General features: G+C 38.5%; 4 protein-coding genes across 8 annotated transcripts; 2 read left to right on the top strand and 2 right to left on the bottom strand.

Annotated features, from left to right (window-relative positions):
- Positions 1-21: 21 nt before the first annotated feature.
- Positions 22-1121, bottom strand: LOC132701784 (uncharacterized). The gene is made up of 4 exons (XM_060669965.1): positions 879-1121; positions 628-828; positions 347-575; positions 22-295 (listed from the first exon to the last, which is right to left on the bottom strand). The coding sequence occupies exons 1-4, from the start codon at positions 1028-1030 to the stop codon at positions 116-118; spliced, it is 762 nt and encodes a 253-aa protein (XP_060525948.1). The 5' UTR covers positions 1031-1121; the 3' UTR covers positions 22-115.
- Positions 1122-1155: 34 nt separating this feature from the next.
- LOC132701783 (splicing factor 3A subunit 3) lies at positions 1156-8815 on the top strand. The gene is made up of 10 exons (XM_060669964.1): positions 1156-1319; positions 1445-1651; positions 1707-1779; positions 1831-1922; positions 7503-7724; positions 7782-7918; positions 7973-8128; positions 8178-8361; positions 8416-8617; positions 8682-8815. Exons 1-10 carry the CDS (start codon positions 1224-1226, stop codon positions 8813-8815), a joined length of 1503 nt encoding a protein of 500 aa, XP_060525947.1. The 5' UTR covers positions 1156-1223.
- A 3-nt stretch (positions 8816-8818) lies between these two features.
- On the bottom strand, positions 8819-10849 carry LOC132701786 (selenoprotein S-like). Of its 4 annotated transcripts, none has more exons than XM_060669969.1 (5): positions 10709-10849; positions 10405-10651; positions 10241-10347; positions 10081-10186; positions 8819-8957 (listed from the first exon to the last, which is right to left on the bottom strand). In XM_060669969.1, exons 2-5 carry the CDS (start codon positions 10622-10624, stop codon positions 8872-8874), a joined length of 519 nt encoding a protein of 172 aa, XP_060525952.1. In that variant the 5' UTR covers positions 10625-10651; positions 10709-10849; the 3' UTR covers positions 8819-8871. The 4 variants fall into 4 exon arrangements, with proteins under 4 accessions (XP_060525952.1, XP_060525951.1, XP_060525949.1 ...); XM_060669968.1 differs by having other exon boundaries at positions 10405-10657; positions 10715-10849; XM_060669966.1 differs by having other exon boundaries at positions 10715-10848.
- A 45-nt stretch (positions 10850-10894) lies between these two features.
- LOC132701782 (poly(A) RNA polymerase gld-2 homolog A-like) lies at positions 10895-16394 on the top strand. 2 transcript variants are annotated; one of them, XM_060669963.1, is made up of 7 exons: positions 10895-11045; positions 11263-11492; positions 11558-11753; positions 12356-12671; positions 12729-12900; positions 12964-13236; positions 14739-16394. In XM_060669963.1, the coding sequence occupies exons 2-7, from the start codon at positions 11279-11281 to the stop codon at positions 15194-15196; spliced, it is 1629 nt and encodes a 542-aa protein (XP_060525946.1). In that variant the 5' UTR covers positions 10895-11045; positions 11263-11278; the 3' UTR covers positions 15197-16394. The 2 variants fall into 2 exon arrangements, with proteins under 2 accessions (XP_060525946.1, XP_060525945.1); XM_060669962.1 differs by having other exon boundaries at positions 10915-11492.
- The last annotated feature ends 789 nt before the right edge of the window (positions 16395-17183 follow it).

Raw genomic sequence — 17183 nt, 5'->3', positions numbered from 1 at the left:
CTAACACCAAGAAAAGGTAAATGTTACATTTATTTGCAAAATATCACTGCAATTAGGTAATCTCATTTTCCACTTTGAAGAAAGTTATTTGAAACAGGATAGGTACCGTTGATGTTTATTTAGCGGACTCTTGAGGTGGACCCCTGGGCGCGAGCAGCTGTGAATAATAATTATCGAGCTCTTTACATCGTCTTTGTAACACATTAACATATTTCAGCACTCTGCATTGGTAATAATCATTTAGGCCTTTAACTCCACCCAATCCACTTTCAACCAGTACTCTTTCGAGAGCATTCTGAAACATGCATTTTGAAACAGAGAAAAAGCAAAAAATAGCTACTCCTACTGGAAACCCGCCTGTCTTGAGTGATTCTTCCTCGTCCAACGCTTGCACAAAGCGACCACACACTTTTAAATAGAATTTCTCTAACATGTCTATCAAAATATCCAACACACTTTGAAAACTACTTTCGAACCCTATGTGTGCAAACATGGTAGCAATACATTTTGCCAATATTTTTTTTACAACTACTTCACTTAGTTCTGGAATTTTTATGTCTTCATTGGTTTGCTCCCTGAAAAGGAAAACTTCTGGATGTCCTATTAATGTAGAATAAAACAGCTTACATATCTGGTGGAATAAAATTTAATGGGTTGGGCTTGTGTTTAAACTCAATTTTCGGCATCTTGGGAATAACCGGCCTGGTATCGGGGGGTATGATTTTGCTTTCAATTGCTACCTCTGCTACTTTAATCATTTCTGTCATGTTAGCCGCGTATTTATGCAATGCTATAGCATACATCATTACCGGGTCCATGGGGGGCAACCTACGGCTCATTATTGCAGCCAGCAACAATATCCAAAACTCAAAAGTTACGTTATGTCTTCTTGATAGGTATTTTCCGTTTCACCTTCATACTCGCTTAAACAGCATTCGGACATGGAACTCTCTATGTCTGCCGTAACATCTGGGATAAAAAAGTCATCGATTGGAATTTTAGGTATTTCTCCCCAATGAGTTCCGGACATATTTACTGTTTAACGTGATTCTGTATTATTTTATTTTTCAAATAATATTTCTCCGTCCTTGTTTAGCAATCTTGTTTTCATCTTCTTTTACACTTTGTTCACTATTAATCACTCACCAACATATATTTCTTTAATATACTGTGGATTTCAGACATTTCGGGGTTATAAAAAAAGACTGGTTGTTATTTTCAAAATGGAAACAATTTTGGAACAGCAGAGGCGCTACCACGAAGAAAAGGAACGTCTAGTCGACGCCATGGTTAAAGAAATGCTGCATAAAAAGAACGCCGTGAGTAATTATGGTTTTGTTAATAACGCAAATGGATAGGCTTTATTGTGGTTTGGGGTTCTTGTCGAAAATAGGTGCTCGTAGATATTAGCAATGGATTGACATAACAGGATTCTCTTTTTTAGTACAGAGAGCAGATTAATTCTGATCACCGTATGAAATACTTGCTGGACAGATATATGACTTCGACGAATCGCCTAATTGAACTGTATGATGACAAAGACGGGCAGAGGAAGGCTGAAGTGGCTGCCCTTACAGGTCCAAACGAGTTTCAAGAGTTTTACAGTCGTTTGAAGCAAATAAAAGATTTTTATCGTAAGCACCCCAATGAGGTGAGTTTATTGTATTATACAAACTCTCCGGGTGACATAACGACAATATTTTCAGATCAGTGTGCCCATGTCTGTGGAGTTTGATGAATTGGGCAAAGCCAGAGAGAACCCCACTGAAGAAATGGCAAGTAAGTATTTAGTGTTGCGTTTTGGCGAAGGTTACTGGGCAACATTTTTAGATTTGGTTGAATTTACTGATGAGGAGGGATATGGGAAATATTTGGATTTACACGAGTGTTATGAGAAATACATAAATCTGAAAGGAATAGAGGTAAGTTAGGTTAAGATATTGTTTTTTATTTATGTATTAACCCCCAAATAGGGTTAATGTAAACACAATAATAAAAAACGAAATAAAATAGAATAAATTAAAACAGAATTAAGTAGATAGATGAAGACCTTACCCAAATATGACAAACATTGGTTTTCCAAAATATTAAATATTGGTATACTTAGTCGACACGACAGTAAGTACACTTATAAGAGCAGTGAGCCACCAACACAATGTTATACAATACTATTGCGAGGAAAAGCGGAATAGTTTTAGCGACAGTTTTTAAGTTCTTTCTTAAATATTCTTGCACTCTGGAAGCAGTCAAGTTGGTCAGAAAAGCGATTCGCTAGTGCAGCTAGTGTTCTGCACATAGTTAGTACGATGGAACTCCACCTGGAAGTAGTGGTTTATTCTCGTCTGGCGGATGGGAATGCGAAGCCCAATCTTACATAACAGCTCAGGTCCATGAGAATTTGAATGCAGTAGATCATAAAAAATTATGAGGTGCCTCTGCATGCGACGAATCTGAAGAGTTGTAAGTTGGAGCGAGTTTTCCAATTCAAAGTAATCAACGTCCTCAAGTCCTTGGTGCTCCTTAAATGCTATGTACCGCAGGAACCTATGGACGTTATACGAAGGTGACCACACACAGGAACAATAATCCAGGTGTGGACGCACTAGGGAGCAGAACAATAATCTGAGAGAAGGAACACTCAGAAGTCCACTGTACAACGCTTAATAAAGCCCAAAATCTGGAGTTATTTAGACACAATAAATGAAACATGTTGTGTGTAAGTCAACTTAATATCGAGTAACACTGCAATATCCCTTATTTACGGAGGCCTGCAATAAAGGTGTCCCTTTTATGTTATATGTAAAATGTATGGGGTTTCTGCTCCGGTAAAAGTTCATTTGTTGGCATTTATTAATATTTAGTTCCATTCCATTGAAATCGCACCATAGCGATAGGTGATCTAAATCGGACTGGAGTTTTATACAGTCATCAGCATTATGGACTCTCATATAGAATTTTAAGTCGTCAGCAAATAATAGGAAACATGCGTGATGAAAACATGAGGCAATATCATTCACATAAACATTGAAGAGCAGGGGTCCCAGGTGCGAACCTTGTGGAACACCAGAAGGCACTCTAAGTTCGGCGGATTGGAAGCTCTGGACGCGCACAATGTGCACTCGTTCAGTAAGTTACGATGTTAACCATTCCAGAAGTTTTCCCTGGATTCCAATGTTTTGCAATTGTTTTATTAAGATTTGATGATTTACTCCAGCAAAAGCCTTTGAAAAGTCTGTGTAAATGGCATGAAAGTGAGACCCCTCCTCCAATGATTCCAGCAGAAAATCTGTGAATGTCAGCAAATTTAGCTCAGTGGAGCCATAGGAGAGAAATGCAAATTGTTGGTCGATGAAGCAACCTTTAAGGTCAGCAGATAAAGTCGCAGACTAAACTTTCCAACACTTTAGGAATACAACTCAAGATACTGATGGACCTATAATTGTTGACTTGCGAGTTATCTCCGGATTTTAGGATAGGGGTAATGAAGCTTGATTTCCAGAGTAATTTGGAAAAGTAGTGGTTTATATATATATATATATATATATATATATATATATATATATATATATATATATATATATTCTCACGTATTGATTCACGGATGGAAAAATGTGATGACACTATACTCCGGGATATCATCCGTTCGCTCGTTGAACTCCGACTGGAATCCTGCATCCGACTGGAATCCTGCAAATCCTGCATCCGACTGGAATCCTGCAGACGTTTCGCCAACGTGCGCTTGTGCGTGGCACCGTTACCATCTCCGGCGCAGAGTATAAATACCGCACGCACCGCCGATAACCTCCCAGTGTTCGAAGTGTTTTCGGAGCGCGAGCATTGAAGATGCCAAGTGAGATTTTGGCGACCCCCTTTCCTCCATGGCTTCATCTATTTCATCCCTCCACGATCTTCTGGGTCTTCCTCTCTTTCTACGTCCCATAGGGCTCCACTCTGTGATTTTCTTTATCCACCGTCTATCGTCACTTCGTCTGACATGACCATACCATTTAAGCTGTTTTTCTGCTATTGTAGTTAATAAGTCTTTTTCTACATTCATTTGCCTCTTGATTTCTGCGTTACGTATTCTATCCATGCGTGTTCGTTGGCAACACCTTCTCCAATATTCCATTTCTACGGCGGTTACTTTAGCTTTGTTCTTTTTGTTCAATAGCCAGGTTTCTGCTCCGTATATAATTATACTTTCTACTATTGTCTTAAATATTGTTGTTTTTGTTTTCTTTGTTAATTTCTTGTTGCATATAATGGAGTTCAGTTGTTTTATACATGTTCTACCCTGACCTAGTCTAGATTTGATTTCTTCTTCTGTTGATCCATCTTTCGTTATTATACACCCTAAGTATTTAAATTTGTCTGTTGCTTTTACGGTTGTGTTTTCATCTATTTCCAAATCTTCGATTTCCCCTTCTTTTGTTGTTAGATATTCTGTCTTTTCGAAGTTTATTTCCAAACCTTCCTTCTCATATTCCTCTTTCAGCTTTCTGAGCATGTAACTCAAGTCGTCTTCATCCTGGGCTATGACCACCTGGTCGTCGGCAAAGCTTAGGGTGTATAAGTGGTCGTCGCGTACTGGGACTCCCATACCTTGACATTTTCTTTTCCATTGTGTTAGCGTCCTCTCAAGATAGATTTTAAACAACGTTGTTGATGTAGGGCATCCTTGTAGTAGGCCCTTTGATGTTGTGAATCGATTTGTGTACCTATTACCTATTTTAACCGACAACTCGTTGTTCTTGTACATTGTATCTACGGCTTTTATTAGTTCTCTTTCTATCCCAATATCTTCCATTGCTTTCCAAAGTTGTTGTCTGGGTATAGAGTCATAAGCTTTTCTTATATCTATGAATGCTAAATGGATGTCTCTGTTTTTAGCTTTTTTCCTTTCGATAGTCTGCCTTACCGTATATATCTGATCAACGCATGACTTCCCTGCCGTGAAACCGGCTTGATCTTCACCTATTTTCCCTATTATCTGGTCTTCTATTTTGTTTTTGATTATCTTTCCATATAGTCTTCCCATGCTTGATATAATGCTAATTCCTCTTTAGTTGGTACACTTCCTACGATCCCCCTTCTTGAAAATAGAGCTTATATATGCCGTATTCCACTCCCTTGGTAACGTTTCTCCATTTATTGCTCTTTCAAACATGTTTTTTAATATTCTGAATAATTTGTCCGACCCATACTTAATAAGTTCATTCACTGTCCCCCCTGGCCCTGGTGATTTTTTGTTTTTTAATTCTTTAATGGCTTTTATTATTTCTTTTTCTTCTATTGTTACATGCTTTAGATTGTTGTTAGGTTGTATTTGGTATGTTAGTTGTTGCCAGAATTGTGGTCGTGTCTCCGTTAGTAGTTGTTGATAATAATTTTCCCATTCGGTTTCTTTGATAAACTGTATATTGACTTTCTCTTTGGTATTTGATCTGACAGATCTTATTGTTCTCCATGATTCCGAGCATCTTGTACCTCCTGTATACTGTTGTATGTTTTGGCAGAGTCTATCCCATTTTTCATTTTTTTCTTTACTAATTAGTTTTTTTGTTTCTCTGTTTTTGTCCTTATATTTCTGTAGGTCTTCTCCCGAATTTGTACAGAGCCATTTTTGGTGTAAGCGCTTTTTTTCCTGAATAGCTGCAATAGCTTCCTCACTAAGTTCTTCTGTATATTTTTTGTTCTTTCCGTCTTCCTCTCCTAATGCTTCATAAGCTGCCTCTTTAATGCTCTTCTTCACGTGTTCGTAAGTGTCTGTTAAATTATTAAAATTGAACTCTATTAGTTTTTCATCAAGTCTACGTCTGTACAAATCTCTTATTGTTTCTTCCTCTAGGAGGTGAATTTTAAATCTTTTCTCTTTTATTTCCTGGTTGTTTTGGTTGTCTTTTTGTTGTTCTTGTTTTGCTGTCTCTTCTTTGTTTTTCTTTGCTATTCCATACCAAGGAAAGTGCATGTACGCAACTACCAGTCGATGATCGGTTCCGCATTCAGCGCTTCTTTTAACTCTTACATCCTGTATCTTAATTGTTGTAGTTATCCTAACAACTATGTAATCTATTATGGATCTTAGATTCCTAGTTTCTTGTATCCAGGTGTATTTGTGGATGTCTTTATGTTTATAGAAGCCGTTGGTAATTTTTAAGTCGTTTAATTCGCAAATTTCAATGAATCTTTCACCATTGTCATTAATTGTGTCCTCCCCGAATTGGCCTACTGTTTTGTTATGTGCTTTATTTCCCGTCCCTCCGTTAAAGTCCCCAGCTATTATTATTTCTTGTTTAGTTTTCACTTTTTCAATTGCTTCCTTTAGAGTTTCAAAGAATGAAATTTTTTCTGTAGCGGGGCTGTCGTTTGTTGGTCCATATACTCCTAATAAAACTATTGATCTGCCGCACATTTTCAGGTGTACTGTGATTATATGTTCATTAATGGGTTCCCATGATGTAATGGTTTTCTTCCATTTCTTGTTGATAAGTACCGAAAACCCAGCTTTAGCTCTGTTTTCTTTATTAATAACCGCTCCACATGTGTAGGTGCCCATCTATGTCTTCTGTGCCATGTCCTTTCTTTTTTGTTTCGCTCATTACCAGTATGTTTATTTGTCCTTTGTTAAATTCCTCTCTGACTTCTGTTTCTTTTGTTCGCCAACCCTGTATGTTCCAGGTGGCACATACTAGTTTCCTGTTTTTACTGTTTTTTGTTTTGGTTTGGTTGAGATGTAAGCTTGGGTTTTCTGTTTGACCAAAAGCAGAATTGCCCCCCCCGTATCCTATGGGGCTCCCTTCATCGAAGGTGTGGATTTCCACCCGGGGACCATTTTTCCGTTTCTGTATTTTCATTCTGCCTTTTGTCCTAGCTTTTCCCATTTGGGGTTTTACGTGTGATAGGGTGCTAAGTCCTAACGCCACAACCCTCCTCCTTTATCCGGGCTTGAGACCGGCAATGGCAGTGATGGGCTACTCGATCCACCCATCACTACCACAGGCGGAGTTCGTGGTAGTGGTAGTGGTTTTTAAAGAATGGTTAAAAATTATAGAAAGTGGTCTGGAAAGTAGGAAGCTGCTTTGCTTAATAAGATATGGTGGGAGGCCATCGGGACCGGATCCTTTGTTTTTGTCTGGAGTCGACAGTCTCGTAAATAGATGAAATCGAAATGTTCAAGTGTGAGAGGTTGACATCTTCAGAGAAACAGACCGCGTCACTATACATATTCGAAAAATAGTCTGCAAATAAATTGACAATATCGTCACCCACAGAACAGGTCACGTCGCCAAAGTGCAAAGTTTCGTTCCTTTTTACTGTTGACGAACTTCCAAAAATTCTTAACGTTTTCTCTTAAGGACGATTCAGTCAGATTATATATATATATATATATATATATATATATATATATATATATATATATATATATATATATATATATAATTTTTTTTAATGCTCTCTCGAGCCATAATAAATAAATGTTGACCCAATCAATATTTGTTTAGAAAGTTGATTACATAACCTATTTGGGAATGTTTGATCAACTTTACGATGTGCCAAAAGAAAGGAAATCGGGCGAGTATCGAAAGTACCTCCTCTGCCTCATGGAATATCTGGGTTGGTTTGTCCAACGCATTAAACCTCTGATGGATTTGGATGCGGTGCTAGAGGAGGAGGCGAAAAACGCAATGCAGCAATGGGAGGCGGGGACTTGTCCCGGATGGCCAGTAAGTTATATGCACGCATTGCAGAATCGTGATTAAAACTGTGTGTACGTGCCATAGAAAGAAACCGGATCGGCTTTGACCAATGTGGGAGCCCATCTAGATCTGTCGGCGTTCTCCAGCTGGGAGGAATTGGCCTCCCTGGGTTTGGATCGCCTGAAGTCCGCCTTGATGGCGTTAGGACTTAAATGTGGCGGGTAAAGTGTTATAGCTGTGGCTGGGAAAACAAAGGCTAACCCTATATCTTCTAGGACTTTAGAAGAGAGAGCACAGCGGCTATTCTCTACCAAAGGCCAAAGTTCATTGGATCCTTCGTTGATGACAAAGGCGACAAAAGGAAAAGCAAGCAAGGAGAAAGAACACGTCCGGCAGAGGGAGCTTGCCTGTTTGGAGGCCCAGATTTATAAGTAAGAGACAGAAATAAAAATACATAGACCACGGTTGGCTTCTTTTCAGATTGGCGGAGCTCGTAAGTGCCCAAAGGGCGGCGACCAAGGAGAACGTGCAGCGGAAGCAAGCCCGAACTGACGGAGAGAGGGATGACAGTGAGAACGAGGAGTCGGCGGAAGAAAGTCCCGACGAGGGCGACGACGACGTGCCCTACAATCCGAAAAATTTGCCCCTGGGATGGGACGGCAAAGTACTCTTAAACACCTAACCTAATTTTCGGTTTCGTTCACTTTTTTCCTTCTAGCCCATTCCGTACTGGCTGTACAAGCTGCACGGGCTGAACATAAGCTACAATTGCGAGATCTGCGGCAATTACGTGTACAAGGGGCCAAAAGCGTTTCAGCGACATTTCGCTGAATGGAGACACGCCCACGGCATGAGGTGCCTGGGGATCCCCAACACCGCCCACTTCGCGAACGTGACACAGATCGAGGACGCTTTGGCCCGTGAGTCTAGCGTCGATTTTTGAAAAAGTAGTACCCCATAACCGTCTGCCCCTCTGTTTTGCAGTGTGGGAGAAACTTAAGGTTCAGAAGCAGGGCGAGAGATGGCAACCCGAAACGGAAGAGGAGTATGAGGACTCGCAGGGCAACGTGGTCAACCGAAAGACCTACGAGGATCTCAAGCGTCAGGGTTTGCTTTAAGACTTTTTTTAATTGATATATTTCTTTTTATTAAATACGAATACACGCCACTGGTTCTATTTTCCGCACCCTCCCCCGCCGCATTTACCGCGTTTGGGCGGTCTGTAGTTTGAGCCGCCGGGTCCCATTAACGGGTTGTAATCTACAAAAAAATAAAGATTGCCGTTTATCATTATAAGCTTGGTACAACACACCACAATTTGATTGGTCCTGCCTAGGTGCAAGGTAAGCGAACTACTGACTAAAAATATTTTATTAAAACATATCAATCCAATGCAGTTATTTTTTGCTTTAAGGAAAATAAATTGCTGGAATTTAAACAAATAGTACATAATGAAAAAAAAATGGGACATCAATTTAATAGAAATTTAATGGAAAAATTTTTGAATATATAGTACAATGAACCAGATGCATAATATGCATAAAAATACCCTTGATGATAATTTAATTTTGAAAATCCAATGTCATTTAGATGTAATTGACAACTTACACGATTTATTTAGGAATTCAACCTAACCAACCTGTGAATAAAAAAATTCGGAAACCAGTTTTGCCTAGTAGTGCAATGTGCTTCCTCTTCAAGACTATAATTATTTTTAACAAATTCTCTTCTCTATTTTTTTACAAGGTTTTTTAATCTTATTAAGTATTAATTTAGTAAGTATATACCTACAATTTTATCTGATGAAATAAATTATATTTTGGCTTTTTTTTCTAGGTAACAGTTTTTGTAATTTTGTAATTGTAATAATTGTAATTTTGTAATTTGTAATTGTAATGTAATTTTGCTTTTAACCAATAAAACCTGTATTTAACTAATTAATTTAATTAAGTAACAGACCGTTGGCATTTTTATAGCAGTATTTTCCAAAAATATGTCCAGATCCTATTAAATTCTTCAGGCAAAAAGCCAGTGGAGAACGTTATTGAAAAAAATCAGAGCAAATTATTGAAAATAAATATGATACATACTTTTTCTTTACAGTTTTCCCCTGAAAACACAAAGTTGCCAGTTGGTGGGCGTTTTTGTCACAAAAATACAAAAAGGTAGGAAGATAATCACCAAACATAAAAATAATGGCATCGACTGCTAGTATTTTGCCAGTTTTGTGGTGATTTCAGAGACTGAATCAATTTTCCAGAAAAATTATGACCACATGAAAAATCAGTTGGTGGGTGGTAGTAGTTATATGGGCACCACAAAACAGGTAAGCGCGACCAATCAAATCCGGCTCCTTAGTTTCTGATTTAGCCGCTTCTCACACCTGGTCTCAAAGTTCTGGGCCTGGCTTCCTGTTTGCCGCCCAGTCTCCGCCCACTACTTCCCCCTTCCAATTTATCCAATGCCTCTTGGCGTTTTTTATCTTCTCTCTATAAAATTAAATTATAATTAAACGGATCCATATAAAAGAGCGTATTTATTACAATTTGCATCTTCTCCTGGTACTCCTTGGCTTGCTGGTCGTATTGTTCTTGCAGTTTTTGAGCGTGCTTTTGTTGCGCAGAGATTCGGGCAGCATACAAATCCGAGTCTGAAATATTGTTTTTTTTTTTCACACGGCAACAGCGAATCGTTTACGCGTTTTCACTTTTGTGATATTTGGCGCTGTACTCCCTATCCTCACGACTTTTCTTGTGGCCGTCGTAAGCTTCCAAAACCGCCTTCAGACGATGTTTCAAGAATCTAGAATATATGAAATACAACAGAGTGCATCCGAAAAACAAGTACCAGCCGTATATTTGCAACTGATCGACTGCGTCGTTTAAAATATCGCCCGTCCGCGAGCTTAAGCGGCTCAAGTTCTCCATTTTTATGATTTTCCGACAAGTTGACACCTGCAACTGACACAATTACGCAGACGAATTTAATGGTTTAACACGTCCAGTAATTACACAGACCAGTAAACAATTTTAAGGAGTCTATTTGTCATTAATGATGAGCCGTTAACATAGATAAAAGATCTTCATTTATGCTTCGTAATCTGACATAAATCAGCATCGTCCTTTATTTATCACACAAAAATATGCGTCTCCCCTTGTTAAGCCGTAAACTTCGGCGTCTGTGCAAAGGAAAGCTTCGACGGTCTGCGATTTCCAACGGTAGGTTGGTAGGAGTGTGGCATTTCTGCAAGAAAAAAATTGGCGCTATATTAGCGAAAAATGCATTGTTTTTGGTAAAGATTCGCGATTGATTGCGCGCCGCCCGATAATGCAAAATTCTAAACACCCAGTAAGTAATAAAAATTAGTCTGTCGCTTTCATTTTTTGTCTGCTCAAAATCCTAACCTCAAGACCTGTCATTTTTTTTCTTGCCGAACTCGTAACTTTTTTATTCGGATAATTTGAGTGCCCCAAGAGAATTCGCGAGCGTTGAAACTAGAATTTTAACGCCGGATTACGTAGTCAGTCGCTAGAATGAACAGAACGATATTTTTTGATACCATAAGCACTCGCGGCCCCTCAATGCGTTCTTCGACGAAAAACCGCGACCCGCAGACTGAACTGAACGAAGATTTAATGAGCTTACCGATAAACTTACTGCCGTCGCCGTATTTAAAAGAGAACGATCACCTCCAACCACCAGACGATGTAAAAGGCTTATACAAACCCATTTCGCCCAAGGAATTCGACGACGACGATAGTTACTTCCAGTGCTTCAGAGTTGCCTCGGATCCAGGTAAGACTAGCCTAGGTCCGCAAACCATCTGGTATTGGTAACCGTAAAGGAATTCGGTGTTATAGGGGTAAATTATGATGTGCACAATGGATTTTCACAACTAAATCCGGCGATCATGTTTAGCAAAATCAATCACCTCTCCCGGGAGGTGTCGATTTACGACAATCGTGCAGATTATCAGCAGACATTGAATAATTTGCAGTACCAAGATAACAGTAAGACTTTTCGCAATAACTACAACAGAAATTTCAACAAGCTTAGGTAACTAAACAAGTCTGTCTGTGACGTCCCATTTTTGTTTTGGCATGTGTGTGTTTTTTTTTTTGCTGGTACTGCATGTTCTTTTTTGTTCCTGTCTTGCGAATTTCTTTGGGAACAGCACAGAGGTGGTGCTTCTCTGCCATTTTTATCAAATCAACTGATGATGCAGCAGTACTCACACACTTCAAGATTGTCAAATTCAAAGTTTAAAATGTTCATTACGATAAAATAATCCTGATAATGGGCCTGTTTTTGCTATTATTCAAAATTAAAAATTATACTAGTTTTGGTCCAAATGTACTCTCTCTGCATATTTAACAGGAATACTAGGTAAGTATAGAGGGTTACTTTTTACAATATTATCATTTGCCATGGTTTTCCTGACCCTGAAGAGTTGCCTAATGGTTTTGCCCCTGCCGGTTTTGCTGCAAGGACTGATTTGTTTATGTTGAAGTTAAAATGATATTTATACGACTCTAACGGATTCTATTATAAATCATATGATATATAGCTTTTCAAAGATTATGCATGAGTTTTGCTTTTAAAATACACCACCTTGCGCTTTTGCATATATTCAAGTTTAGGTTAATTAAATTTTCTAGGTCTAACACGTCCAACGGTGCACAAACGGGCGGTAACTTGAACAAAATCGGGAACAATCGAAAACGACACCAGAATGCCACGTCCTACTTGAACGATACCGACGTAATGGTACGCAGAGCTTACGGCCTCTCTCTCCGCTTCAAGTCTAAATCGGAGGTCATGAAGATAGACCCGAATCCGGAGCAACTGCTGAGCGGGAGCCCGCTGGACGAGCTGAACCGTGAGATGTGGGACCTGTTTATCAGCAAAGCGCAAAAAATCGAAACCTACGAGAACAAGATACTGTTCTGGAAGGACTTGTTCTTGTACATCAGGGTAAGGGTGTGGCGGGGGAGGTATGTGTTTGCGGTCGTGGACACTGGCGATTTTTAGAGGTGCGTGAGCCACTATTCGCTCTACATCGTGGGCTCAACCATGACCGGTTTCGGCCTGGACACCAGCGACGTGGACATGTGCCTCCTGATACGTCCCTGCACTGAGAATCCGCGTTTCGACTCTCTTCAGCACCTGAACAACATCCGGCTCCACCTCATAAAGTACTACGGTAGGTAAGGTGGTGGGGGTCGCCCCCCGTCCCCCACAAACTCCTTGCAAGTTGTTGTTGCAGGCCTAACCATCGACCCGGAACTGATCTTAGCCAAGGTGCCCATCCTGAAGTTCCGGGACGAGTCGACCGGGTTCGAGATTGATCTTAATTGCAACAATTCGGTGGGCATACACAACACCCACCTGTTGTACTGTTACGCGCGTCTAGATTGGCGCATCAGACCTCTGGTCGTCGTCATCAAACTGTGGGCCAAAGCCAATGGAATCAACGACGCAAAGAACCTGACCGTGTCGAGTTATTCTTGGACGCTGATGATGATCCATTATTTGCAATGTAAGGGTTTTTATTTAAGAGAAAAACTACTTTCAAAGTAGTGTTGAGTTGGTAATCGTGTGATTTCCATTAGGTGTTCTAAAAAGTTTTTTACAAAAATAATTAAGTTTCCTTGTATTTCAATTTTTTTTATTAATCAATTTCCTCGTTAGTGGGTTACAAAATTGTAGTTATATAGAGAGTGGTCCCCAAATATAAATTTTATGGATTTCTTATTGACCATCTGGTTCGTCACGATTTACTATATAATTATAAGGAATTTAAAAAAGAATACATCTAGAGTAAGGTATATATGAAAAAAACATAGAAATCAGTATCTACAAATAATACCTTGGACATATTAAATAACATTACTGTAAATCACAATCAAAATATTTTCTTAATGTTTGGAAATGAATTAAGCAATAGATCTTTGATTTTTTTTAAACAAACTGTTTTTCAACCAATTGAAGCGACTAGTAGTTAAAAACTTTAATTTTCTTTATAACCACAACCAAAACTTTGACTAAATGAATATAATTTACGGCTTCCTTGAAAAATTGCCGACAGGAATCCCTAGACCCCTTAAGGCAGTCATTTTTGTGGCATTATCTTTTCTGACAACATCTTAGCTCAAAACTCATTACATTCACGAAAAAAAACGTAGTATAATTCTTATCATAAATTTGTATTTACATTTTCCATTATAATTAAACTATTGTAGATTTCGCGTTCGTATTACTCTTAAATAAAGACAGCAGCTTAAAAAATAGGACCAGCAGTTTCTTGTTTGATTTTCCTAATAGCATTTAGGATTTTATTATATCCAACTATCCGGGACAAATGAACTACGTCACAATGAAAATATTCTCTTAAGGCTTAGAAACTGTAATTAAGCAATAGATCTTTGATTTTTTTTTAACAAACTGTTTTTCAAACAATTGAAGCGACTAGTAGTTAAAAACTTTAATTTTTTTTATAACAACAACCAAAACTTTGGCTAAATGAATATAATTTATGGCTTCCTTGAAAAGTTGCCGACAGGAATGCCTAGACCCCTTAAGGCAGTCATTTTTTGTGGCATTATCTCTTCTGACAACATCATAGCTCAAAACTCAGTACATTCACGGAAAAAAAAAACGAAGTATAATTCTTATCATAAATTTGTATTTACATTTTCCATTGTAATTAAACTATTGTGGATTTCGCGTTTGTATTACTCTTAAATTAAGACAGCAGCTTAAAAAATAGGACCAGCAGTTTCTTGTTTGATTTTCCTAATAGCATTTAGGATTTTATTATATCCAACAAATGAACTACGTCACAATCAAAATATTCTCTTAAGGCTTAGAAACTGTAATTAAGCAATAGATCTTTGATTTTTTTTAAGGAAACTGATTTTCAAACAATTGAAGCGACTAGTAGTAAAAAAATTTAGGTTTCTTGTTAACAACAACCCAAACTTTGGCTAAATGAATAGAATTTGCCCCCTAAACTAACGGGACAAACGAACTACTTGGTAGGTGGGGTCTCGCCGCCGGTACTGCCGTGCCTTCACACCCTTCACCCGGAACTGTTCGGTGGAGCGGCGAAGAATCGCATTCCCCACGTGCACGAAGATCTCAACACGTTCAGCGAGTTTCGCTCGCAAAACGACTCTTGTCTCGCCGACCTCCTCATCGGTTTCTTCAAGTACTACTCGACGTTCGACTTCGCTCGGTACGCCATATCGGTACGGGCCGGTACCCGCCTGCCCGTAGACGACTGCAAAAATAACCGAGCCCCCAAAAACGACCCTCATCAGTGGAAGTATATGGGCATCGAGGAGCCGTTCGATTTCAGTAATACCGCACGTTCCGTCTACGACATTGCAGCGTTTCGCCACATCAAGGACACCATAACGGGCTCGTATGAGGCACTGATCGCCACCAGGAGTCTGGACGGGGTTCTTCCCCTTCGACCGCCCACGAGACGTAGATGATGGGAGTAAGGTACAAATTTGGGGGGTTGGGGGGGGGGGGCGCCGTCGGAGCCAGCCTGCATTCCCTTTCGTCGAAGGAGGTTGGCCCCGTCTTTGGTCTTATTTGTATGTGTGTGCGTATATGTGTGTGTGGTTGTGTGCGATGTTGTTCGTTGGCTTGAGTCCCTTCCGAGCGACGTATTTGTAAAAATTCGCTTGGGAAGAGCAGAGGAAACGAGAGACAGTATTATTTATTTCGCATTTGCGCGGGTCCTATTCGGACTGTCGGGGCGTGGTCTCGGCCCCGGGAAACAATGTCATCGATACGCTTAAAGGGGGTTTTTCTAGCGTTGAAAACCCGTCAGAACTCATACATATCATTGGGGGGCGTGCCGGATGGCGCCCTGTAATAATACTTAAGCCTTATTTTCGATAGTTTTTGCAACGACACACTTTGTTAATTGTTTTTCGTTGAAAATTTAAAAAAAATGTATAGATTATATTGATTGTAATGTATTTACGGTAAGGTTGAATTTAAGCGATCCAAGGAGAAAAATCTAAAAAAAAATGCGCAAAAACGTCGAAAATCCAAAAAAAATTATATGATAATGTTATTTCTCTCTTAAGAAGCGTTGTCACTGTGTAATGTTGGGATAATAATGATAAAACAATAATGTAAAAGTACTTTTTATAGGTTATTTTTTGTATACCGAACGGGGGTGTGGTAACTTTTTGATATTACGGATCTCAAATCACTGGGCTCACTTTTTCCGGACATGAAAATAGTCACTCGGTGCCAAAAATTAAAAAAAAAAACAAAAAAAAGAGATTATAGCTTAGTATTTATTCAGAAGATCTATCGTGTAATATTTATAGACAATATTTAAAAATCGAATACAATAATCCTAAACAATAAAAGTAATATTCGTGGATAAGTTATTTACATTTACCAATATTTCGTCAGTTTCTTTTTTCTGACCGTCGAAATGTTTTTTGCCGTCGATTTTCCGTTTGTAAAGTCGGTTCGGTTTGATTGATTTTAAACCCTGTCGACTATTTAAGATGTAATAAATAAATTCAATAAAGGATATTCAAAAGTATTTTGTGCTCATTCCTAAAATATAACTTTACAACTAATCAACACGACCACTACGATACTGTGCAACAAAAAGCCTGTCGCTATATGGTTATATACCGGGTGACGCAAGAAAATGGGAACACTATATTATAGGCTGAATGTCCAATTTTTTGACAATATATAGTCAATGGTTCCACTTCCGGTTTGAGCAGAAAAGACAGTAACTTTCGAATTTTAAATGAGACATTTTTTTGCATTTTTGGATTCAGAAGATCATTCTACGTAGGATAGAACGGTTTTTCTCTCTTTTTTTAATTTTTACTTAATTTTTGAAAATTGTGTCTGGGAGGCCCTGACCATCAGAAATACTACCTGGTCACCTGATCATGGGAAAAATTTTAACTTTTTTAAATTTTAAATTTTGTAGGATAAAGCGTTTTGTATCATTTTATCACCAAAATTTTCAAAATCCGTTAAAAAATAAAAAAGCTGATAAGTAAATACATTTTTATAAAAACAAAATATCACTTAGGTGGCTTTCCTCCTATTCATTATTAACTGTCAAGTCGGTAAAAATGCAGAAGAAACTGTCGACAAGTTGATACAGTGGAAAGAGAAAAAACAAATTAGTATTAAAAAAATAATAAAATTCAAGGGAGAGTTTCTTCTCAGATTCCACGATTAGAATTTTTTGTTCAACGTGTTTTATTATGGTACAAAGTTGATATGCATTTGGTTTACGGGGATACAGTGAAAAACTAACGTAAGTATTGTGTGTATACATACGTCATAAGCTACAAGCACTTTTCATCGGAAACTAAGAACAAAAGTTTTGAAATATTTTTTTATCCTCAAATCTGTCACTTTTTCGGATAATTCAACACAATATTTTGAAAATCTGTTAGAAAATGAAACCTCAACAGTGTCGGT

The sequence above is a fragment of the Cylas formicarius genome, unplaced genomic scaffold (genome assembly GCF_029955315.1).
Source record: "Cylas formicarius isolate icCylForm1 unplaced genomic scaffold, icCylForm1.1 PGA_scaffold_5__7_contigs__length_24384050, whole genome shotgun sequence".
NCBI lineage: Eukaryota > Metazoa > Arthropoda > Insecta > Coleoptera > Brentidae > Cylas > Cylas formicarius.
Note: the sequence above shows the minus strand (reverse complement) of the source record. Positions and strands in the feature narration are given on the sequence as shown.